This window comes from Dipodomys merriami, unplaced genomic scaffold, assembly GCF_024711535.1.
Source record: "Dipodomys merriami isolate MVZ:Mamm:240054 unplaced genomic scaffold, mDipMer1.0.p SCAF_177, whole genome shotgun sequence".
Lineage (NCBI taxonomy): Eukaryota > Metazoa > Chordata > Mammalia > Rodentia > Heteromyidae > Dipodomys > Dipodomys merriami.
In genome coordinates, this window is record NW_027203126.1 from 1,825,473 (window position 1) to 1,850,419 (window position 24,947).

General features: G+C 47.9%; 1 protein-coding gene across 3 annotated transcripts in view; it reads left to right on the forward strand.

Annotated features, from left to right (window-relative positions):
- The window catches only part of LOC138829862 (citron Rho-interacting kinase), a 162,294-nt gene extending 138,029 nt beyond the window's left edge, over positions 1 to 24,265 (forward strand). The window contains exons 29-46 of one of the 3 annotated variants that reach the window (XM_070026426.1): positions 271 to 433; positions 716 to 880; positions 3,103 to 3,240; positions 3,797 to 3,977; positions 4,529 to 4,620; positions 5,236 to 5,340; positions 5,572 to 5,741; positions 6,967 to 7,047; positions 7,196 to 7,331; positions 10,317 to 10,456; positions 11,641 to 11,733; positions 13,338 to 13,446; positions 13,535 to 13,663; positions 14,536 to 14,616; positions 17,368 to 17,446; positions 17,560 to 17,739; positions 19,901 to 20,207; positions 21,692 to 24,265. In XM_070026426.1, the coding sequence (XP_069882527.1) occupies positions 271 to 433; positions 716 to 880; positions 3,103 to 3,240; positions 3,797 to 3,977; positions 4,529 to 4,620; positions 5,236 to 5,340; positions 5,572 to 5,741; positions 6,967 to 7,047; positions 7,196 to 7,331; positions 10,317 to 10,456; positions 11,641 to 11,733; positions 13,338 to 13,446; positions 13,535 to 13,663; positions 14,536 to 14,616; positions 17,368 to 17,446; positions 17,560 to 17,739; positions 19,901 to 20,207; positions 21,692 to 21,715 (2,373 nt within the window). In that variant the 3' untranslated portion in view covers positions 21,716 to 24,265. Of the gene's footprint in view, positions 1 to 270; positions 434 to 715; positions 881 to 3,102; positions 3,241 to 3,796; positions 3,978 to 4,528; positions 4,621 to 5,235; positions 5,341 to 5,571; positions 5,742 to 6,966; positions 7,048 to 7,195; positions 7,332 to 10,316; positions 10,457 to 11,640; positions 11,734 to 13,337; positions 13,447 to 13,534; positions 13,664 to 14,535; positions 14,617 to 17,367; positions 17,447 to 17,559; positions 17,740 to 19,897; positions 20,208 to 21,691 lie in introns of all 3 variants that reach the window. The other 2 variants (XM_070026424.1, XM_070026425.1) reach the window with 2 other exon arrangements.
- Positions 24,266 to 24,947: the final 682 nt, after the last annotated feature.

Sequence of the window (24,947 nt, forward strand, 5' to 3'; positions counted from 1 at the left end):
AGGCCGTTCAAGCATCTTTAAACCTCTTGGCGAAAACTTCCACCCTCCCCTCCCTCTCCCCCTCCCACACTTACATTTTTTTTCAGCTGTCAGGAACGGGCTGAGGCTCAGCCTCCCCCTTCCCCCCTTCACATGCCATTTTTACTAAACACACTTACAGTGAGTATGCGCCTGGCCTTGGTGGGTTGTTCCTCCCGAGTCAGCTTTCCTCTAGCTAGCGCACAGTGCCAGTTTCAAGGAGTTAGGAGATATCTCTGTTTCCATTGCTAGGGTTTATTTAGTCGACGGAAAGAGGACCCTGCTTTGCCCACACAGGTTCCTCTGCAGTACAATGAGCTGAAGCTGGCCCTGGAGAAGGAGAAAGCTCGCTGTGCAGAGCTAGAGGAAGCTCTTCAGAAGACCCGCATTGAGCTCCGGTCCGCCCGGGAGGAAGGTAGGGGCTCTGTTTCTGTCAAATGTTCTAAATCTATGATGGGCAAGATCAGATGGTTTGTTTTCAGTGAGGTTGGTCAAGACTAGTTCTGCAACTTGGTTACGGTCTATGCGCTTACAGTCCAAATCAGACAGATTTCTAGTCTCTGGGGTGGCCAAGGTGGTGTGGTGCATGGCCTTTTGGTCTTGGGGTAACTCGAAAGGCAACCTGGGGCAATCTGCTTGGTTTGGGCCCTTTTGGCAGTTCGGTTAACCGACAGGCGTTGTACTGGTGTCTCCGCAGCTGCCCACCGCAAAGCCACGGACCACCCACACCCGTCTACGCCAGCCACTGCAAGGCAGCAGATTGCCATGTCTGCCATTGTGCGGTCACCCGAGCATCAGCCCAGTGCCATGAGTCTGCTTGCCCCGCCCTCCAGTCGTAGGAAGGAGTCTTCAACTCCAGAGGGTATGTATTTGTCTTAACTCTGTTTCCTGTGGCTAGCTATGACAAAACTCTCTGAGACTGGGTGGCTAATAAGTTTATTTGGCTCCTGGTTCCAGAGGCTGGGAAGTCCATGTGTGTGTGTACACCAGCATCAGATGGGGCCTGGGACTGCATTTCAGCATGGCAAGGATGAGGAACAGAAGTGCCTAGCTCAGCTGTCCCTTCTTCATATGAAAACATATCCTCCCCCTATGGGGGTGATGACCACATTTAGCTCTAATTAGTTCCCAGGGCCTTACCTTAAACTTACCTTAAGCTATCAACATGCCAATGTGGAGGTTATATTTTCAACACAGGAATTTGCAGAAGCTGGGTGCTGGTGGCTCTAATCAGAGCTACTCAGGAAGCTGAGATCTTAGGATCATGGTTTGAAGCCAGCCTGGACAGGAAAGTCCATGAGACTCTTATCTCCAATAAGTTAGAAAACAACAAAAAACAACAAAAACCAGAAGCGTTACTGTGGCTCAAAGTGGTAGAACATTAGCCTTGAGTGAAAAAGCTCAGGGACAGTGCCTAGGCTCTGAGTTCAAGCCCCATGACCGACTGAAAAGAAAAAACTTTTGCGGAACTCACTCAAACCATATCTGTGCTTAAGGGTTGGAGTCATCCAGACTTTGTTTTAAACTTTCTAATAAATGCAAGCTTTTGGCTAAAAAAAACAAACAAACATAGCAGGTAATTCTAAAGAAATAAGAGAGTAAGAAGTACAGTAAGCCTTCCTTCTGCATTCCTTACTCAGAGGTCAGCCATTTCAGTCTTCCAGTGATGGTTCATGCATGCAACCACATCTGTATTAATTCATGAGTGTTACATGAATCTAAGACTATGAGAATATTTTTCTTAGCCCTGTTTAAATATCATAGCATACTATGCTATATACTGCAAAAACCTTTCAAAGTTACCTTAGAACATTTCCTATTCATGTTTAGAATTCATGTTATGGTCCTATCTTCGCATACTGAAACAGGCCTTTGTCGGTGGGTACTGTGGTTGTATGTGGTTACAGTCTCTTATTGCACATAAATAACATCCTATACCACTGTGTGTTTCATGGCTGTGCCATAAATCCTTGGGGGAAATGGACCATTGGGTTAAAGGTTCTGTGCATGTCAAGTTTTGGTAGTATGTGCCACTGTATAGATGACTTCCACCAGGTTAAGGAGTTTTCTTTGTCGTCTCAAAAGTGCTCTGTCACCTAGACATGAAGTGAACTTTAAAAAGGCCATAGAAAGTGGCTGGAAAATAAGAGTGGAACTATGCTTGAGCATCACGGTGTCTTTATCCTGCCCTACTTCAGTTGTGAATCTTGATGGCATTTTATTGTGTCTGTTGGGAACCAGGTGGTGTTACATGGAGAACTTACCAGAATGGGATTCAGAGGTTTGCATCCTGAGCTTTCCTCTTTTCGAAGTTGCCTCTAATTAGCTAGGTCACCCAGGCTGCAGAGCCTGCTCCATGGTGGGAACAAAGGGATCGGCCCTTTTAATTTTAACAGACTTGAATCTAAAAGCAAAATCAGTACTTTGAGACTAAAAAAGTTAAGTTTTGGACAAAAGGCTAATCATGAAAAAAAAATGCCTTTAAAGAATTCTCCAGTTAGTTTTTACATGTAATAATGAGAAATTCCTTAATAATATAAATTTAAATTGGGTTCTGCCAAGCTCTTAGATATCCTATTTCATCTGGAAAGCAAAGACTTTGTGACTAAAATATTTAACACCTTATATATTTGCCTTCACACACATCCATGCCATCATGATAGTCTTCCCCTGGGAATGTGTTCTTAATTAAAAGCTAATTCCTAATAGCCAGGTGCTTTTGCTTTATTTTATTTTATTTTTTCAGTTGTGGGGCTTGAACTCAAGGCCTGGGCACTGTCCCTGAACCTCTTTGTACTCAAAGCTAGTGTTCTACCACTTGTGCCACAGTGCCACTTCTAGTTTTTGAGAAGTTAATTGGAGATAAGAGCCTCATGGGGACTTATCTGCCCAGGCTAGCTTTGACCCACGATCCTCAGATCTCAGCCTCCTGAGTAGCTAGGATTACAAGTGTGAGCCACCTGTCCCCAGCTGTTGGGGTTTTTAATTCATTCAGGATGTGAATCCCTAATCAGAGATGTGATTTGCAAATGCTTATGTTCCCATTCTCTGAGTTGTCTTCACTTAATTTTTTTTCCCCTCCAGAATTCAGCCGGCGTCTTAAGGAGCGCATGCACCACAACATTCCTCACCGATTTAATGTGGGACTGAACATGCGAGCCACCAAGTGTGCTGTGTGTCTGGACACTGTGCATTTTGGACGCCAGGCATCCAAATGTCTTGGTAAGAGTTGTGGTCACACATCTGTGGTGGGCACCTGCATACCTCCGTCTGAAAAAAATCCATCAGGGAAGTGTACATTTGTTTGTTTGCTTTTTGGTTGGTTGTGGGGCTTGAATTCAGGGCCTGGATGCTGTCTCTGAGCTTCTTTTGCTCAAGGCTAGTGCTCTACCACTTTGAGCTACAGCACTACTTCTGGTTTTCTAGAAATAAGAGTCTCGTGGACTTCCTTTCTTGGGCTGGCTTTGAGCTGTGATCCTCAGATGTCAGCCACCTGAGTAGCTAGTATTTACAGGCATAAGCCACCAGTACCCAACTATTTTTTTTTCCCTAGTCTTGGGGCTTGAACAGACAGGATTGAAGCCAGGAAAACTGAATCTAGTGTGTGGCTCTCTTGAGTCCTCTTTTCCCTGGAGCCTGGTACTCAGGACAGCAGAGTGGTTGCCTGGAGGCCCAGCCTCACTGACAGGAGCCTGGCTGGGGATAGAGGAGACCTGGGTTTGGCAGGCAGAGGAAGGGAGCTATCCAAGCTCAGTTGGGCTTGTTTTCATTCCCCTAGAATGTCAGGTGATGTGTCATCCCAAGTGCTCCACCTGCTTGCCAGCCACCTGCGGCCTGCCTGCCGAGTACGCCACGCACTTCACTGAGGCCTTCTGCCGGGACAAAATGAACTCCCCAGGCCTCCAGAGCAAGGAGCCTAGTGGCAGCCTGCACCTTGAGGGGTGGATGAAAGTGCCCAGGTACTAATACAGGGTCGTGTGTGCTCGGGCAAGTGCTGCCTCAGACCCTGTCCATTCCTTGATGGTTTCTAGAAAAGTGTGTGTGTGTGTGTGTGTGTGTGTGTGTGTGTGTGTGTGTGTGTGTGTGTGTGTGTGTGTGTGTGTGTGTGTGTGTGTGTGTGTGTGTGTGTGTGTGTGTGTGTGTGTGTGTGTGTGTGTGTGTGTGTGTGTGTGTGTGTGTGTGTGTGTGTGTTGATAGTGGGGCTTGGACTCAGGGCCAAGCTCTGTCCCTGAGCTCAAGGATACTGCTCTACCGCTTTGAGCCATAGCACCACTTTTGGTTTTCTGGTGGCTGATGGAGATAAGAGTCTCATGGACTTTCCTGTCCAGGCTGATTTTAAACCATGATCCTCAGATCCAGGCCTCATTAACAGCTAGGATCACAAGCCTGAGCCACCAGTACCTGGCTGAAGAAATAACTTTTTGAGGTTCACTAACCCTCTCACCCCCAACTGCAGTCTGACTCAGTTTCTGAGTCCAGGCATTTCCCTGGGCTTCTTTCTTTTTTCTAGGAATAACAAACGAGGACAGCAAGGCTGGGACAGGAAGTACATTGTCCTGGAAGGATCCAAAGTTCTCATTTATGACAATGAAGCCCGAGAAGGTAAATTAATAATTCAGGGGGGGAATTTCATTGCACGTGCGGCTTCACCCGAGACTCCCAGTGTTGGCCTTGGAAGGCTTCGTTTTCTGTTTTGTTTTTGGTTATTGATTGATTTTTTTTGTTTTGGACTGCCTCGCGAGCCTTCTGCGCTTTCCCATTTTGCAAGTTAAAAAGCCAGATGACTTCTCTAAAGGTTATTGGTGCGATACTCACATCTATAGGTCTTCCCCCCGAAGGACCCGCAGGGTGCCGTCCCGAAGATTCCACCTGCTAATACACCTTCAGAGAACTTCCGCCTCAGCCAACTAACCCATAAATCCGCATCGTCATCAGAAATTTGACGGTGCCTCTCATCTGACACACTTTATTTTTTTTATCTTCCCTCTCTGCCTCCTCTGCACACCTTTCCCCCACCCTTGTCCTCGTGCACCTTCCTACACGCGTACCCTGTCTCTCTCCCTCCTTCTCTTCTCTTCTCTTCTCTTCTCTTCTCTTCTCTTCTCTTCTCTTCTCTTCTCTTCTCTTCTCTTCTCTTCTCTTTTCTCTTCTCTCTCCCCTTGTTCTTCTTGTTCCCGTTCTTTTGTTTTTCTTTCTGCCTTTCCTCTTTGTACCAAGCTGGACAGAGGCCGGTGGAAGAATTTGAGCTGTGCCTTCCCGACGGGGACGTATCTATTCATGGTGCCGTTGGTGCTTCTGAACTCGCAAACACAGCCAAAGCAGGTGAGGTAGAGCCGGAGGATCCCCATTGTGGAGGTGGGCTGGGTGTGGCAGATCAGGAAGGGGACACGGAGGGTTGGCTTTGCGGAGGAGGCCCACCTTCCTCTGCTCTGCGGCTTAGCTGTCCCTGGAATATGAAGACTCTAGCAGGGTCTCTCCTATCTCAGGGCCATCTGTGCCAGTAGATTGGAGGCAATGCACACCCCCAATCCCATACTTTCTGAAATCTCCTAGATGTCCCATACATACTGAAGATGGAGTCTCACCCACATACCACCTGCTGGCCAGGGAGATCCCTCTACCTGCTGGCTCCCAGCTTTCCTGACAAACAGCGCTGGGTTGCCGCCTTAGAATCAGTGGTCGCAGGTGGGCGAGTTTCAAGAGAAAAAGCAGAAGCTGATGCTGTGAGTATAAACCTGGAGCCCTAGAGCTTGCTTTGTTGAGTGGGTTGACCTTGGGTAACCGATCCCAACACTGGTGATGCCATTAGCTGGCTCAGTTTCCCTCTCTCTGAGGGGCAATGGCTGCAGACTGGCCTGGTCAGTTAGTGGTGGAGTTGAAGGCACAGACTCCAAGGCCACAGTGGGGCGGCAGCAGTCAGCTCAGGAGCGGCACGGTGAGCCATGCCAGTGTGCTTATGGTCCTGCCTCCTGTTTACTCTGGTTCATTCGTTTGATTGGAAGGCTTGCATTGTAAGCCACAGGGCTGCACAATAGTTTCCCAACAACCACGTCCACTTCAGGAGGGTTTTCAAAACCTTCCTGGCTGCTTGTGCAGTACAGTTATTCACCCTTCTGTAGGCAGGTTTGGAATCCTCCTTTTCCATAAGATGTGAGAAGTGTAGGTGCCTTGATTGACATCACTCCCCCTAAAACATTCTAAGATGCAAACATCACTTGTCTCTCATTGGCGTTTGCCCCACCAAAGACCAGATACTTAGCTTCTAATAAATGCTTCAAATCTTAGCAATGGGGGAATTCTTCACCGTGGGCATCCAGAAAAGAGCTTTTGCTGGTTTGTTTGGGTGAACTGTGTGAGCCTTTGACTGAAATCCACATTAATATGTGCACAATAGGCCCGTGGCTGTACTTGCTACAAGCTTCTGCCTGCATGGGTTCAGGTAAAGAGAGCCCAGGGCTTGTTTGCTGCTGATGCTGTGCTTTGCACCTTTGCTGCAGCTTAGTGGGGAAGAACCTTCCATGTGGCTTATTAATCTATTGCAGGTGACATCTCTGTAGTTTCAGCTTATTTCCTATCATAGAAGAACTTCCTGTGCCCGGGACATTCAGTGCCTTCTGCCTCCAAGTTGTAACTCGTCTCATTAGAACCTGTCCCAGAGATACCAGTTAATACCATGTCTTACTTTGCAGCCTCTTGGAGCCAGAGATTTCGGATATGGCTCAATGGTAGAGTGCTTGCCTAGCATATGTGAGGCTCTGGGTTCAGTCCCCAGCACTGCCAAAAAACCAAAATGGGTTGGGGTGGTGGTGGTGTGCAGAGGTGCAATCTAAGAGCAGATGTGTGTTTCTGACCTTCACTTTAAATTTCTTATTGTTTCTCTGGATGGGTTGATTATGAACAGATGAATCTATGTCGTCATTATTTTCTTTTTCTTTTGCATATGGAAAGAAATTGCTTGGAAACTCCCTGCTGAAACTGGAAGGGGATGACCGCCTAGACATGAACTGCACCCTGCCCTTCAGTGACCAGGTAATGTGTCCCGTCAGCTGGCAGGGGGTTCGAGCCTCTCATATTAAGAAAGAGAGGGTTGAGAAGGCTTTGTTGCTTCTGCTCTGGGATGGTCCTGAAGACCTTCCTGTGCTTATGTTCTGTCTCTGGAATTCTTCTACCTTCACAGGTGGTGCTTGTGGGCACCGAGGAAGGGCTGTATGCACTGAATGTCTTGAAAAACTCCTTAACCCACGTCCCAGGAATTGGAGCCGTCTTCCAAATTTACATCATCAAGGACCTGGAGAAGCTACTCATGATAGCAGGTCTGAGGTCCAGGACGCCTTTGGTCTTTTAGTTTAGTCTGGAAGGAAACAGTTTGAGGGCTGTATTTCGTGCTGGTGATAGTCGAAGGCTGGCCCTCCTGGCAGCCATTGGCTCAGTGGTGGTTCTTTGCTCTGTGTGTCTATTGATTCCAAGCCTCTCTCTACATTTGCTTTCCTCGTAGCATCCAATCTAGCCTAGCCTTACAGCCCCAAGGAGTAACTCATCATTTTCCCAAGTGGAGGAGGTTGTATTAGTCCACTTTCCTCTCTAGAATGAAATACCAGAGGCAAGCTACTAATGATGAAGAAAAGTGTATTTGGCTCACAGTTCTGGAGGTTCAAAGTGCAGAGGGCACAGCCGGCTGGGTGAGAGCCACCTGGTGGCTTCATCACCATGTAAATAGAACGTCCAGGAATGTGGGCAGGAGCAAGCAGATCACATCTCCATTCAGGATGGCTAGGTGGATTGCTGGGTGGATGGCCAGGTGGGACTGGGGATTTCTCCCTTTAACTCTCGGCAACCATCTTCTGAGAATGCATCACCCTGTGATCTATGAACTCTGTACTTGGCCCTGCCTCTCAAAGACTCCACAGGGTCTTCCAAAAGGACCACCCTGGGGACCATTTCCCAACCATGTCTAACCACAGGAAGGGACAGGCCTCAAAGACTCATTGAAGTCCAGCCCTTTGTTCTGATTTCATCTGTACCACGATACATCATGCCCCACGAGCGCTTCCCCATGACATGTGATCTCTCTTAGTCTAGGACCTCTCTTAGACCTTTCGTCCAGATTCACCACTCACTAATACTTTACGGGGTTTTTTCTCTCTCTTCCTCCTCCTCCCCCCCCCCCCCCCATGACTTATTTGAGTTAATTTTAGGAATGTTCTTCAGCATTTCAACCCAAGAGTAAGGGCATTCTTTTACATGAATATGACACAATCTGCTTTTCTCTTCTTTGGCAGTACTTTTTTTTTTTTTTTCCTTTTAAGAGCAACCAATAATTTGTCACCTCAGTATTTAAGACATCTGTTAGTTAGACTATGTTTCAGGCATGGCTGGATTCAGTGACTGAAATAATAGGATCAGGAGGTATCTTTTCTCAATCACTCAGCTCTTTGCTTCCTCTTCTCTCCCACTTCTCCCTCTTTCCCTCCTCCCCTGATTGTGTTTAAGAGAAGTTTAAAAATTTTTATCTTTAAGAGCTTTTATTTTTTAAATTATTTTAAAGTACTTGGACAAAGGAATTGCCATGTAACAAGGCAGTTTACAAATGCGATGTGTTTTGATCAACATTGGTGCGTCTTGATCAATATCATCTTCCATCGTTCTCTCCACCTCTACCAACCTTACTCATCCCCTCAAATTATAGAGCAGTTTTACATACACAGCAAACCGAGAGGAAGGTCTGGAGATTTCCCCTCCACCCCGCCCTCCACATTGCACATGGCCTTTGCACTGTCAGCATGCCCATCCAGCGGTGCATTTGTTACTATCTGTGGACTTCACTGACACATCATTATCTCACGAAGTCCATAGCTTACGCTACGTCTACTCTCATAAATTGTATGGGTTCTGACCAATGTATGGTGATGTGTGTCATATTGTAACATAGAGAATAATTTCATATGGTACAGTGTTTGCATTCAGGAGCTTTAACCCTTGTTCTGATGTAATTATCTGCTATTTTATCTCTTGTCAGATTTTACCTGTGACTCCAGTAATGCTTTGTTATAGTGCCCCTCCCCCCAGTTCATGATCTAGGCCTAAGAGTAATTGCATTTAAACATATATTGCAAGCATTCTTTAATATGGAATGGTTCCATCCTTTTCTTCCTTTACATCACATATTTGCATAATTCAGGCCTGTTGCTTTATAGCATGTATCCTCATTTTTTTTGTTCCTGTGCCTAGGAGCATATTTGAAAGTTCAGCTCACATTCTCCAATTTTATAGCTGCAGGTTCTTTCTCCCAGAATCTTGACTAAAAGTCCAACTCTCCTTCTCCTTTTTCTTTTCCTCCTCTTCCTCTTCCTCCTCCTCTTCCTTCTTCCTTCTCCTTCTTTTCCTTCTTCCTTCTTCATGTGTGTGTTTTAATTGATTGTTTTATTGGGGGGTGCTGGTTCCTGGACTTGAACTCAGGGGCATGTGCTCAGCTTTTTCCCTAAGGGCTGGCACTCTACCACTTGAGCCACACCTCCAGTCTGGCATTTTGCTAGTGAATTGGAGCTATAGTATCCTGTCTGTGCTGGCTTTGAATTGTGAGCTTTAGCTCTCAGCCTCCTGAGTAGCTAGGATTAGTAGACAGGAGGCGATTATTCTCCATCTTTCTTTTTTCCTCTACCCTTGCTCTCATTCCCCTCAACAGGCGCATAGCTAGAATCACATTCTATGTATGTATGTATGTATGTATGTATGTATGTATGTATGTATGCATGCATGTGCATCATGCATGTGTGTGTATACTTCCTTTGCCCATGAATATGCATGTCCTTTAAATCAAGCATCCACAAATGAGTTTAAAAGGTCAAAAAAAATGTTTAAATCTTAGATCTAAAGCACAGGCCTAAAATATGCTCACAGATTGAACATCCCTAAGTAGAAAACACAGAATGATCCAAAACCTAAACCTTTTTGAATGCCCACGTGAAGCCACAGGTGGACCTTTCCACACCTGCCCTCATGTGCTGGAGCACAGTTCAAACCACAGGTGTGCTAAACATACTGATAAAATTACCTTTGGGCTAGGTGAATAACACTAGGAAGTATCTACACTGCACAAATGCATTTTGGTGCCTAGACTTGGATTTCATCCCACACTACCTCATTTATGTAGACACAAAAATTCCAAAACCTGAAAGTAAAGCCCTCGTAGTCCCACACACTGGGGATGGGGGACGCTCAGCGTGCTGTAGGGGGATAGTGAGGGATTCTGTCTGTCCCGTGGCTCCATGGCTCTCTCTGTGACCCTGCGTGGCCCCCAGGTGAAGAGCGAGCCCTGTGTCTGGTGGACGTGAAGAAGGTAAAGCAGTCCCTAGCGCAGTCGCACCTTCCTGCCCAGCCCGACATCTCGCCCAATGTGTTCGAAGCTGTCAAGGGCTGCCACTTGTTTGGTGCAGGCAAGGTAAGTTCTCCTCTGGCCTCTGCTGGTGGAATGTTCTTGAAAGTTGCACAGCCCCTCCTCCCTTGTCGAACTTACTGATTTAACCTTGAAAACTTGGTGTTATGAGACTAGCTTAAATTTCTTCTTCTGGGTGCCAGTGGCTCACGCCTGAAATCCTAGCTACTTAGGAGGCTGAGATCTGAGGATCACAGTTCAAAGCCAGCCCCAGCAAAAAGTCCCTATGAGACCCTTATCTCCAATTAACCATTCAAGAACTGGAAGTGGTGCTTTGGATCAATTGGAAGAGCTCTAGCTTTGAGCAGGAAGAGGCTCACAACACTCAGACCTTGAGTTCAAGCCTCACAACCAACAAAAAAAAAATTTCTTCTCTTTCCTTCTTTCCTTCTTTCCTTCTTTCCTTCCTTCCTTTCCTCCTTTCCTCCTTTCTTTCCTTCCTTCCTTCCTTCCTTCCTTCCTTCCTTCCTTCCTTCCTTCCTTCCTTCCTTCCTTCCTTCCTTCCTTTCTTCCTTCCTTCCTTCTTTCTTCTTTTTCTTTCTCCTCCTTTCTTCTCCTCCTCCTTTTTCTTTTTCTTTTGCTGGCACTTGGGTCTTGAATTCAGGGCCTTTCATTTACTGAACTGGCCCTCTTGAGTCATGCCTCCAGTTACACTTTTTGCTCATTATTTTGGAGATGGAGTCTCTCACACATTGTCATACTCCAAGTCTCAGTCTCCTGGGTAGCCTGGATTACAGGCATGAGCCACACACAGGTGATTCTGCCTTTCTGGGGACATTTGGTAATGTCTAGAGACATTCAGATTATCCAACTGAAGGTGTTGCTGGCCTTTAGTGAGACATGGCCACAATGCTGCCTATCCCCCTGTAATGCTCTGTCCCTCAGCACAAAGAACCATGTAGTCTGTCAGACATCAGGAGTGCCAAGGTTGAGAGAATCCACTCTGAGTCACTAAGGATTACCCTGGTGACCCTCTTATGGGGCCTGAACTCTGGGCCTGGGCACTGTCCTCAGCTTTTCAGCTCAAGGCAAGCGCTCTACCACTTGAGCCACAATGCCACTTCCGGCTTTTTCTGCTTATGTGGTGCTGAGGAATCAAACCCAGGGCCTCATGCATGAAAAGCAAACACTTTACCACTGAGCCACCTTCCCAGCCCTCTCTTATCTTTCTTTTCCCTCATGCCTTTCAGATTGAGAATGGGCTCTGCATCTGTGCAGCCATGCCCAGCAAAGTCGTCATCCTCCGCTACAACGAAAACCTCAGCAAGTACTGCATTCGGAAGGTGTGTCGTGGTCTGGGCCATTCTGCTCTCCCAGGAAGGGGAGCCAGTGTGTGAAGCATCTCCGGGACCCCCTCCCCTCTGCCGTCCTTCAGCCTGGGGTGACCTCCCTAGCTCTACAGAGCCCAGAGCTGTTAGAGATCCTAGCAGCTGCTCTTGGTTCACTTCTGTTTGGGAATGGCCTCTCCATCCAGCCAAGGAATTCAGCCTTTTGTGGTCCTTATAGGGATCATGAGCTAGTATCTTCTCAGCACCCAGAGGATTTCTGTGAAGGGACAAGCCAGTGCTGCCTCTGTTTGACTTGTGATTAGGAGGTTGGGTCTCCCAAGAGCAGAGTGTTCGGTGAGGGTTGTCTGCAAGGCAGACGAGGTATGCTCAGTCCTTGGAATTTTTCTTGCTTTCAGAGAAGGTGTCTGCTGTCCCCAGATATCGGCCATCATTAGCCTGGTTTATTTCAGAGGTTTTTATGGATTGTCCCAAAAGTGAAAGGAGGAAATGAATGATGCATAGTGGCTAAGTACAGAAAAAGTCTGCTTCTGGGAAGGAAGTTGTTAGCCTAGTTTGGGTGTTATTGAATACCCAGTGGGGAAGCAGTAGCTGACCTGCCCGCTCTTCATAATTCTTCCCCAATCCTTAGGAATGACAAAATTGAGGCCTTAGTTTGATTTTCCTGATCTTTTCACTTCATACGACCTCAGAATTTCCCCCTCCTGGCAAGTGACTGATACATATTCAGTGCTGCTGCTGCTGCTGATTAAAGTTTGAACTGTTTGCTTCTGGAAAAGTCCAGAAACCATTGTATCTTTATGATGCCCGAGTAGCAGCTCGGAATAAGCCTGCCTGTGGGGTTGTTGTGTTTTGTTTGATGGCATTAGGATTGGCCCACAAGCGGGTACAAATAATTAGGAAGTAATTAAGACAGGAATGCAATAATGATGATGCCGATAATTGTGTAATAGAGTTCAAATTAGAAACTTAGACGCTATCAGGAAATATACTAAAGCCATGCATTCCAAAGCACCAATAAGTTGGTATATTTTTTCATGGTGTCTCCCTCCCTGATAAAAATGCATTAAGTTCTGCCTTTTGGCTGAATTGGTGTTTCTTAACCCTTTTTGGATATAGTTTTGCCTTGTTTCCTAAAAGTCTGGGGTTGTGTGAAACAACATAATAGGGTAGCAGACAGGTCACCTGAGAGGTCACCTGGGAGGTCATCCCGAGAGGTCATCTTTTTTGTTTGTGTGTTGGTCGTGGGGCTTGATATCTGGGCTTGGGCACTGTCCCTGAGCTCTTCACCTCAAGGCTTTACCACTTGATACAGCACCACTTCTGGCTTTCTGGTGGTTAATTGGAGATCAGAATCTCACAGATTTTCCTGCCCAGGCTGGCTTTGAACCATGATCCTTAGATCTCAGCCTCCTGAGTATCTAGGATTACAGGCATGAGCCACCAGCGCCTGGCCTGGGAGGTCATCATTAGAGGCAGGAGCGGGTCTGCTGGTGACTATCTGCCAGGCTCGTTGAGATGCTTGGGGCTAGGACTAGGACAGCAGTGGGAATGGTGCATCCATGTCACCTCTCACGTCCTCTCCTCTTCTTCATCCTCAGGAGATAGAGACCTCCGAGCCCTGCAGCTGTATCCACTTCACCAATTACAGTATCCTCATTGGAACCAACAAGTTCTACGAAATCGACATGAAGCAGTACACACTCGAGGGTAGGGCAGGGGTCCTCCTCCCACCCCCTGTCAGGCTTGGGGCTGCTTGGAAGGCATTTCTAAAGCTGCTTCTTGCCTGTCTTCACAGAGTTCCTGGACAAGAATGACCACTCCTTGGCTCCGGCTGTGTTTGCCTCGTCGTCCAACAGCTTCCCTGTGTCCATCGTGCAGGTGAATGGCGCGGGACAGCGAGAGGAGTACCTGCTGTGCTTCCACGGTGAGGAATCCCTGCTGCGGTCCTGTGGGGGCTGGGGGGTGGGGCCTGGCCAGGTCATCGTGGCTCTGGGGCAGGGTGAGTTTCACAGGGGTATGGAGACAATCAGTTCACCTCCAGGGCCCTCTGTAGGTGTCCTCTCCCCAACCAGAGCCCTACCCTATCCCAGCTAACATGTTCTCCAAAGGACAGATACTCAACCCTCCATTTCCCCCATCCCTCCTGCATCTTACTATGTAGCTCCTCCTGATCTTGAATTCATGATCTTCCTGCCTCAACTCAACCAAGTGCTGGGATTATGGACTTCCTCCCTCTCCCTCTCCCTCTCCCTCTCCCTCTCCCTCTCCCTCTCCCTCTCCCTCTCCCTCTCCCTCTCCCTCTCCCTCTCCCTCTCCCTCTCCCTCTCTCCCTCCTTCTCTTTAGGTTTTTTCTTAATACTTTCCTCTTTTATTTTTTAGTTTTTAGTCTCTCCTTCCCTATCTCTGGCTCTCTGGCTCTCTTTCCCCCTTTCTTCCTCGTCGCCTTATTTCCTCCCTGTCTGTTTTGTCTCTTCTTTCTTCCCCCTCCCCCTCCTTTTCCTGCTCCCCTCCTTTTCACATGAAGCATCTTTAATACATTTAAAAATTAATTTTAAAATCCTCAGTTAATAAAACTGGGAGATGGCTCTGCAGAGATCCTCGGGCTGTCACAATCCAGTTCAATCTGGCAGGTGGTCCCCCAGGCTCTTCCTTGTTCTGTTGTCACAGTGTGTATCTCTCTCTCTCTCTTTCTCTCTCTCTCTCTCACACACACACACACACATGTACATGCACGCATACACACACATACACATCTTCCATCTCTGCTGACACCCCTGTGTTCTTTACACCTTGCAGAATTTGGGGTGTTCGTGGATTCTTATGGAAGGCGTAGCCGCACAGATGATCTCAAGTGGAGTCGCTTACCTTTGGCCTTTGGTACGTGAGTCATGGGTGGGGGCTCCTTTCACTAGCACTGGTGACCTGGGAATTCTTGTTGGCCTAAGCACAGTGCTCATGGAATCCCTGAGACCAAGGGCCGTGCATAATAGTTCCCCAAAGACATTTGCGAGAAGATTCTGAGGCTCGCTGAAAAGTTGATCAGCTACCAGTCCCCAGGCCAACTGCGAAGACTGTTAAATTTTCGTGATCAAAGCAGGAGAAGGGGAAATGTTCCCTGTGGGTTTAAGTCACTTTCAGAGGCCCCATAGTACCCATCTGTATAACTAAACATGAATTAATTTACCCCGTTCACTCTAATTAAGCAGGACAGTTAAGCCATGCCTTTTGTGCTGGGGTTTGGCCTTGTGTTTGCTAGGCAGATGTGCTGTCAGTTGAGCCACCCCAACTCTTAGCCTTTAGTTATTTTTCAGGTAGGATTTCCCATTTTTTGTATGGGGCTGGCTTCTAATTGTGATCTTCCTAGCTATGCCTCCCTCAGCTGGGACCATGGGTGTGTGCTTATTTATTGAGATGGAGGTCTCACTCATTTTTTTCCATGGGCTGTATTGAACCACAATCCTCCCAATCTCCAGCTCCAAATAACTAGGATCATAGGCCTGTTTCACCCATTTCATCTGGCTGGCCATGCTGATTCTTTATGTAACTGTAAACTACACTGCAGTGAACACCTCTATATTGATCTTTGTACACTTGTCAAGTAGTATCCTCTGATCACAAATCCCAAAAATATAGAGCTTCTGGTTCAAAGGACAGACACACACACACACACACACACACACACACACACACGTATGCACGCACATACACATGCAAATGCACATGTATATGCATGTGTACACAAATACATAAACTTGTACCTATGTGGAAATTCTAAAATACTACTATGGCCAAAATACCCTTCAAGACTATTTTATGTATTTATCTACTGGTACAACTTACTGCAGCTGAGGATCCTGTGTTTTGATTGGACAGCCCTGCTCCGTGTGGTGAGAGCAGGGGCACCGGGACAGTGAAGAAGCCAACACAGCTTCAACACAAGGCAGGCAACCCTTGGGAGCTCAGTAGGGGCTGGTGTCAGGAGGCCACGCTTCCTCCTGGAGGAGTCCTCGCCTCCACATGTCCAGTTGGCTCCCTCAGGCCACATGCAAAGCAGGGAGCCTATCCGAGGCTCAAGCACTGGAGCCTGGAGTGACAGAGGAGGAGCAAAGTAATAACTTGCCACCAGGAATGTAGTGACAATGGCCTTTTCCCTCTAGGGGCCCCAGTTGGCCCGTCATCTTCCCCTTGTCTTGGGGATCAAACCTAGGATGTTGTACTTGCTAGGCAAGTGCTTTGCCACTGAGCTACATCCCAGCCCATCAGTCTTTCTTTTTTTCTTTTTTGGTTAAAATTGACATTAAAAAAAAATCCGTTGTTTTCAGTGCTATTCTCTCCTCTCTCTCTCTCTCTCTCTCTCTCTCTCTCTCTCTCTCTCTCTCTCTCTCTCTCTCTCTCTCTCTCTCTCTCTCTCTCTCTTTCTCTCTCTCTCTCTCTCTCTCATAGAGCTTGCACTCTGGGCCTGGGCACTGTCCCAGAGCTCTTCAGCTCAAGGCGAGTGCTCTGAAACTTGAACCACAGTGCCACTTCTGGTTTTCTGGTGGTTAGTTGGAGATAAGAGTCTCACGGACTTTTCTAGCCCAGGCTGGCTTTGAACCGTGATTCTCAGATCTCAGTTTCCTGAGTAGCTAGGATTATAGGCGTGAGCCACTGGCACCTGGATACCAGCCTCTTTTTTTAATTGACGGTTTTGAAGCTACACTGGATACATCTGAGGTAAATAGGTGGGCATTCTCTTGTCTCCTCATCCTTCTAGCACTTTATGCAAATACAGGGATATAAGACAGTATATTATTTTCTGGTTCTATTATTTGTTGTTGCTGTTTGTTTGTTTGTTTTTTGCCGGTCTTGGGGCTTGAACTCTGGGCCTGTATGCTCTCCCTGAGCTTCCTTTGCTCTACCACTTGAGCTGCAATGCTACTTCTGGCTTTTTTGAGTATTACTAGAGATTAGAGTCTCATGGGGTTTCCTGCTCAGGCTAGCTCGGAACTGCTATCCTCAGATCTCAGCTTCCTGAGTAGCTAGGATTATAAGCATGAACCACCGGCACCCTGCTTGTTTTGTTTTTATTGAAATGGGAGTCTCAGTGTGTAGCTCAGACTGACTTTGAACTTCTGATCCTTCCTGCCTCAGCCTCCCGAGTACTGGGATTCCAAACCTGCACCCCTACACCCGACAAAAATTTAGATTCTTATCACCATCTTTTAAAAAGTTTTTATTACCAGGGAGTGGTGCTGTGGCTCAAGTGGTAGAGTGCTCGCCTTGAGCTGGAGTGCAGGGACAGTGCCCAGGCCCAGAGTTCAAGCCCGTGACTGACAAAAAATGTTTTTATTACCAATAAAGTCGTGCACTTTACACATTGCTTCGAGGTCCTACACATATCTCTTCAGCTGTGCAGAACTCCATAGGTGACCCTGTATAATGTACAACTGAATTGATTTCCCATCTTCTGCTGTAACCAGCAATGCCTGAGCACGGGCATGCGCGGTTATCCTGGCGTGTGGAAATATTTGTGGGATAAATCCACCTACCTGGGAGTGCTGGGTCACAGAATGTGATGCAGCCAGGTTTTGATTTGCTCTCTCTCAACCCTTCTTTGCCTCACACTCTTCCTCCATGGTGGCCACGCAGCCTACCGAGAACCCTACTTGTTTGTGACCCACTTCAACTCACTTGAAGTCATTGAGATCCAGGCGCGCTCCTCTCTGGGGTAAGCACTGCTCTGCCCTGCTTCGGTGGGCGGCTACAGAGCAAGGTGTTGGGGCCTGCCCAGCAATGGAAGTGACCTTCAGGGAACATAACTCTTTGTCTGTCCCTCCCCAGGACCCCTGCCCGAGCCTATTTGGAAATCCCAAACCCACGTTACCTGGGCCCTGCGATTTCCTCGGGAGCCATTTACCTGGCTTCCTCATACCAGGATAAACTAAGGGTCATTTGCTGCAAAGGAAACCTCGTGAAGGAGTCTGGCACTGACCACCACCGGGTGCCCTCCACCTCCCGCAGGTATGGGACCCCCCTACCGCTCCCTCTTTCCCGGGGGCAAGGGCTGGGCTGAGGAGCACAAGGAAACCTGGCTAAACAGGCAGGATGTTTCTCTTTCCTTTATAATCACGTACAAACCACTAGGATTTTGAGATCTTTGGCCGTGGAGTGGTATGTGCCTGTGGGAGGGAACGGGAGGAGACTTGGAAAAGTGGAAGGTTCTCTCCCTTTTCAGGAATTTTCAGTGGCTCTGATAGGAACAGAGCAGGGGTTGCGTATGCTTCTGGGGGGAGACGATATGCTAGTGCAGTCCCATATGTTAATGATGCTCGAAGCCCCAGGTGAGAGACACAGGAGCGATTAGGGGTCACAGACCCGCCAGAGCTGCTGAAGGTAGTGGGGAGGAAGCAGAGGCCCACAGCCTGAATGTGGTGGCCAGAGAGGACCATAAGGCTGGGATGGCTGGGAAGGAGGGCTTCACTGTGAGGAGCTGCTTTTACTGCCTGTGGTGGAACATGGTTCCAGTCTCAGTGAATAGAGGCAGAGACGATGGGTTTGCTTTCCTGCCGCTGCTGGGTGGGTCTGACATCAGCAGTCCATCCTCCATTTTCGCTTGGCTTGGGGGATGATCTTTGGCAGAGCGGAGACACCTGGGGTGTGGTTCACCGCAGGCCTCCTTTTCCTGCAGTTTAGCAGAGAAGCAAATTCATCTCTCTGCAAGAACCATAACATGGAGGTGATAGATCACTGATTGTGAAGGGATATGGAGATGAAGGCTGGCCACGTGGCCTCAAGGCCTTGAAGGAGGAGTGTTATCTTTCCTTTGGTTCATCTGGACTGACATCCTGAGCCAGCCTGCTTCCCAGGCAGGGAACCCCTTCCCTCCTCCCCTGTCTGCCTTAATCTGTCCCTGTGGACACATGCTGTCATTTCTCTTCCATTACAAAGAGGCTAAATGCTGTTTTAGTTGGATTTGTTTTGTTGTTGTTTTGTTTTTTTATCAGTCATGGGGCTGGACGCTGTCCCTGAGCTCTTCAGCTCAAGGCTAGTAGTGCTCTACCACTTGAGCCATAGTGCCACTTCCAGCTTTTTCTGCTTATGTGGTGCTGAGGAATCGAACCCAGGGCCTCATGCATGCAAGGCAAGCACTGTACCGCTGAGCCACCTTCCCAGCCCCTAGCTGGATTTGTTTTGTCTTCCATATTCAATGCTGTCTTCCAAGCTGGAACCTGAATCTCCACAGTTCGCCTATGTGGTAAGGGGGTGGAAAGGGCCTTTAGCTCCTCAGTGAACTGACCACTCACGGAATGGTCTCCAGGCACTGTCCTCTCTGTGTTCTAGATCTAGCTTCTTCAGAGAGGTGATTAGAGCCATGGGTCTGGAACAGTCTTCACCAGGACTGGGTGGCAGGTGTTTCAGACCAACAAAAAGTCCCCAGTGGAGCTGGCAGGTAGCTCAGTGGTAGAGTTCCTGCCTCACATGCATGAAGCTCTGTTGTGGGGAGCAAAGGAGCCCCAAGTATTTTCACACAATTCATTATTTACCATCATCTTCTAGGACCAGGACCTTTTTTTCCTTCTTCTTTTTAGCCAGCTGGACTGTTGTGTTGCCCTGCTCAGTTTCCTAGCTGTAGCTTTCATCATCTCAGCCATGGCTGAGGACCGTTAACTTTCTGACCATGCACAAATGCCACAAAGACTGAGGAAGTCACCTAGCGGGAGAGGTGACGATTGTGGCATCTGTGTCACCTGTGATGAATACAGGCTTTCTCAGAAACACTCCCTGGCATCAGGCTCATGGTGAGCCCTCTGTCTCCTGGGTGGGTAGCAGACTTAACTGCCGAATGCAAGGCATCCTTCTGCCCCTTCTCAGCTCTGGAAAATGGCAGAAGGATACTGTATGGGAATCCCAGCTTGCCCCTACCCCTCCATCCCTGTCTTCTTGTCTGTGGTGATGCCTAGAGACACCACCCCACCCCACCTACGAGGCCTCTACTCTTGTACTGTGAGCTTGCAATAGATTAAAAGCCGGTACTAAGAGCAGGAAAAGGAAGCCAAGCATCCTGCCCTCTTTGCGACTCAATGCCCAGAGTAAAATACACTTAAGTCTTCATTGTGTTGCTCATTTCCTTGGATGAGAAGGAGCCACCCTCCTCAGCCTGCCCCTCTCTCCTTGCCAGTAGCCCCAACAAGCGAGGCCCGCCCACGTACAACGAGCACATCACCAAGCGCGTGGCCTCCAGCCCGGCACCCCCTGAAGGCCCCAGCCACCCCCGTGAGCCAAGCACACCCCACCGCTACCGCGACCGAGAGGGCCGGGCTGAGCTGCGCAGGGACAAGTCTCCTGGCCGGCCCCTGGAGCGGGAAAAGTCCCCTGGCCGCATGCTCAGCACGCGCCGGGAGCGCTCCCCGGGCAGGCTGTTTGATGACAGCAGCAGAGGCCGGCTGCCGGCGGGGGCCGTGCGGACCCCCCTGTCCCAGGTGAACAAGGTAAGGCCTGTGCACAACCCTCGTGGAGGCGGGAGGAGGCCTCGGGGTCACTGTTGTGTAATAAATAAATAAGGGTTGGGAAGGTGGTTCAATGGTAGAGTGCTTGCCTTGCATGCATGAGGCCCTGGGTTCGATTCCTCAGCACCCCGTAAGCAGAAAAAGCCAGAAGTGGTACTGTGTCTCAAGTGGTAGGGTGCTAGCCTTGAGCTGAAGAGCTGAAGGACAGTACCCAAGCCCAGAGTTCAGGCCCCACGACCGACAAAAGAAATAGGACACTGTCGCTGAAATTCAAGGCCTAGCTGGGATTGAGGGGGAATACATGTGAGTTTAGGAAGAAAAGGCTTCCTTTATTTCCGAAAGGCTTCCTGAACAAACAAGAGCAGGTATTTGTGATGACGTGGACATACTGCGGAAGAGCTACGGGGAATGTTGTTTTCTGCCTAGAGGCCGCTGTTAGCGGCATCTGGGTTGTCTCAGTTATTACAGTATGTGTGATCCCCTAGTTTAAACACACCACCAATTCTTCCATGCAGTGCCGTGAGCATCATGCTTTCCCACAGATACACATGTACATGTTGGATTCCTTCCCCTCCGCCCCCCCCCCCACAAAGGCTACAAAAACTTGTGAAAGACATCACCTTTTAGAAGAACTTTTTTCTTTTTTAATGTGTATGTCTGTGAAAAGCCAGCTCATGCTTAGCTTTTTTGCTCAAGGCTGGTTACTCCATACTACTTGAGCCACACTTACAGTTGGTGGCTATTCTTTTTTCTTTCTTTCTTCCTTTTTTTTTGGGGGGGGGGTGCTGGTGTTTAATTGGAGATAAGGATTTCTTGGATTTGTCTTGCACGGCTGGCTTCAAAATTGCAATCCTTAGTTCTCAGTCTCTTGAGTAGCTAGGATTACAGGTATAAGCCACTAGTGCCCAGCAAGAACTTGAAGAACTTTTTGAAAGTTTTTAACCATGTGCATATATTCACCTGGGTGAATATATAGAGATTAGAGAGGTTAGATTTCTTAGAGATTAGAGGTTTGAGATCGAGGACGGGGGTGTTGGCCTGGAATGAGGCAGCTGGCTCAGTGAGACAGCTAGGCTCCGGTGCTTCTTGATCTTTGATGGGCCTCTGTTAAGCCCCCAGAGGCTGATTTTCTGCATGGTATTTTCCTTCTAAAATTACCTACTGTCAGCCCTTTTGTTGCAAAGAAAGGGATCAATATAGATTGTTGTGGGTTTTTTCCCCATAAAACTCTTACGTGCACATGCATGCTTGTGTGCATACATGAGCACATACAAAGGAGGAATTCAGGTTGGAGCATTTTCAGTGACTTTACTTCTCAGACTGCCCCAGGCTTTGAGGGTTGGCACTGTGATTTGCCCCTGCCCTGCACAGCATCCCTGTCAACCACTAAAGGACAGATTCTGTGCTATAGACCAGCAGTTCCCAGCTTCATCTGACTTCTTCCTTATTTGTACTTTGCTTCCTAGGTCTGGGACCAGTCTTCAGTATAAATCCCAGCCAGAAAACCAACAACTACTCATCTCAGTCTGCAGGAAAACACCAAATACACTATGGATGCCCACTGTGGGGGACCCTAGCGCCTGCCTGCCTGGCCAGCCCCTGGCCCAGCTAGGCCCAGCCCCATTCCCGCATAGACACCCCTGTCTCCAGGGGATGAGGGTGGCTGAGGCCCTTGGGCGCCTCCTCCAGGCACCTTCCTGCAGTCTTTCTCTTTGCACTTTGTTACTCCCTCAGCATTCACAGACTTTGGTACCTAGCTGTGGCCTGTACCAGTTCATCACCGGAAACCAACCCAGACCCTAACTGTGCTTAGAATACTACTTAGCTATTGAAGATCTTAGGGTTGGTTGGTTTTCTTTTGTTGTTGTTTTTGGTTTTTTCTTCCTTTGTTTCTTTTGTGTTCTCTTCCTCCTCTTCTTCCTCCTCTTCTTCTTCCTCTTCCTTCTCCACCTCCTCTTCTTTTTTTTTTTTTAAAGAGAACGGAATTCTTAATAGATTTGAATAGCAATGTATTTCCTGTTGTAGTCATTTTTAGCTAGATCACATCATCAGGTCTTTGCCCCTGAAATATAGTATAGAAAAGTCCGTCTGCCAGTTGGCTAACTCCCGCCTTCATGTAGCTGCATTCTTTGTCCCAATTCATTCTCATAGATGGCCCTGTTTTATCCAGGGTGACATCGTAGCCAAATGTTTACTGTTCTCATTGCCTTTTATGGCCTTGACGATTTCCCCTCCCACCAGCTGAGAATGTACGGAGGTCATCAGGCCTCCTTGGAGGCAGTAACCTGGGGCCAAGGGACCTCACTGAGCTTTCCCTCTCTGCCCCTCAGCGTCTCATCTCCCCCCCCCAGCCTGCTGTCCCTGCTCTCCCTGTAGCTTTGGCCAGGAAAGCATGCAATAGACTTGCTCGGAGCCCAGCATTCATGGGTCTTGGGGTTGAGCAGGGGCCTGGGGTCACCCACCTCCTGTCCCCCCATGGTGTGTTGCTCCCCACTTTGGGATGGGGAAGAGACCTGTCCGGGAGCTCTGCATGGCGGTTCACTGCATGTGCTGCCCCCTGACCGGGCTGCCTCACCCACCCACCCCACCCCTTGGGTTGCTCTGCCAATGTATTGATGCCATCCCATAGCTCCCGCCGAATCGAGACCCTCTGACCACTTGCCAACTAATGGCAACATCAAGCTACAGCCTGTAGCACTAAACAAACCAACCAACCACAAAACGCTCAAGCCTTACGACCAGAGAAGGATTTCAGCAAACCACACCTCTCTCTCTCTCTCTCTCTCTCTCTTTCTCTTTTCCCTTGACCTTCACGCTTCCCTGCCGACTTCCTTGAGATGACTCTGTTCACACAAAACCCAGCACGGTTCTATCCCACGAAACTGTGACTTTGCCCAAAAGAGCCTTTCCCTAGGGCTAGACCTAAGACCCGGATGTTGGAGAGAGAAAGCCGCATCTCAGCTCTTCCAGCTCAACTCTGTGGGGTTGGCAGGTCCCCCCTCCGGTGCGGTGCGGCTCACCCTCGTTCTCTCTGCCCTCTCTCGAGTGTAGAGTTCCTGGAGGCTTTGCAGTTGGCAAGCTAACTAGCGGCCTTATTTCTGCCTTCAATCTCCCTCGAGGCCTCTCCTGCTGTGAATTCGTCACCACTCTTAGGCACCTCCTGACCACCGAGGCACATCCTAGGTAGGCTGAAAGGTAGATAGACTTGTTCCCCTGGGAGCAGGTGACCGTGACTGTGTGTTCAAACCCATGTGTCCACAGTTCAGGTCACTTTCCAGATTGCAACCTGGCCTAAATACCGGCTCCTTCCTGCTCGTCTCTTTAACCTAAGTGCTTTCTTGTTTGAAACGCCCATGCACCTCCATGTCTTAGCCCCTTTGGCAACGTGTCCTGCTGTTGTGTTTTATGTGTTGCTTGGATTTTTGGGGGGGTCATTATGCTCTTCCCCCCACCCCCCAGGGCAGATCTGACTGAATGTTTGCTGAAGTTTTTGTCTCTTGGTCCATAAGTATTTGGAAAGGTCATTGATAATTGGTCTTTCAGTCTTGGCATTTCATTTAGGATCTCCATGAGAAACGGGCGTCTTGAGCCCTGAAAATGTATATCGTGTGTCTCATTTGTGAAATGCTTCCTGCTATATAGAACTAGCTCAAAAGACTGTACATATTTACAAGAAACTTTATATTCGTAAAAAAAAAAGGAAATTGAATTGGTTTCTACTTTTTTATTGTACAAGGTGCATTTTTCAACACTTACTTTTGGTTTCAATGGTGGTAGTGGTGGCCAGCCATCTTCACTGGAGGGTGGTGAACTCCGTGTGACCACCAAGATGCCAGCAGGAAATACCGAAAACACAAAATTGCAGTCAAAAGCTTATTAGCATAAATCAGATTCTAGGTCTCCAAAAGTACAGGCTTTTTCTTCATTACCTTTTTTATTCAGAGTGAGAAAGAGAACATAAGGAATAATTGAAGATCCACCTTGAGAGGAATGCACTTGGTTGTTGCAGAATAGTGAAATAAAGCAATGATCTAAAAACATTTGCTTTGGTGCAGTGATCTCTTTGCTTGGCAGAGACCATGAAGAACATGCCGTGAGCGTCGGTCTGGGGTCATACAATCTGGCGAGACCTTTACTCTGTGGGAGGCATGGTTACAGCATGCAATGATGCTACTATCCTGAAATCAAGAGCTTGGTGACATTCACTTCCACAAGTGTGACACCATTGGTTTGGCTGGTAAATATTCCCAGGGAACTATGAATGGGTTATTAAGGCCATTTTAGAGGTCTGGAACCAGGAAAGCTGCTTAAAGTAGTCAAGTAGGCCATTTAGAAAGGATTACTCAAGAATAGATTACCTACGCTGCAGCTACCCAGGAAAGCAGGTTGAGGGAAGATTTCTCCCATCCCCTTAGGATGGGGTCATTGAAAATTTAATAATATGCATTCCTTCAGAGAGAGCACTCTGCTCAAGGTAACCAAAAAAGTGAGCACTTCTGTTTTTAAGTGGATGGATTTTTATAGCCTGCAAGTTAAATTTTCACTACCACTTTGTTATATTAACTAGCTAGGTCAAGATAAAACATTAGTTTTGGCAAATGGTGGGATTGTTTATTTATTTATAGCTATACTTGGGTCTTTGACCTTGTGATTGCTAGTAGGCACTTTAGTGCTGAGCCATACCTCCAGTTTTTTTTTTTTTGTTATTGATGTTGGACATGG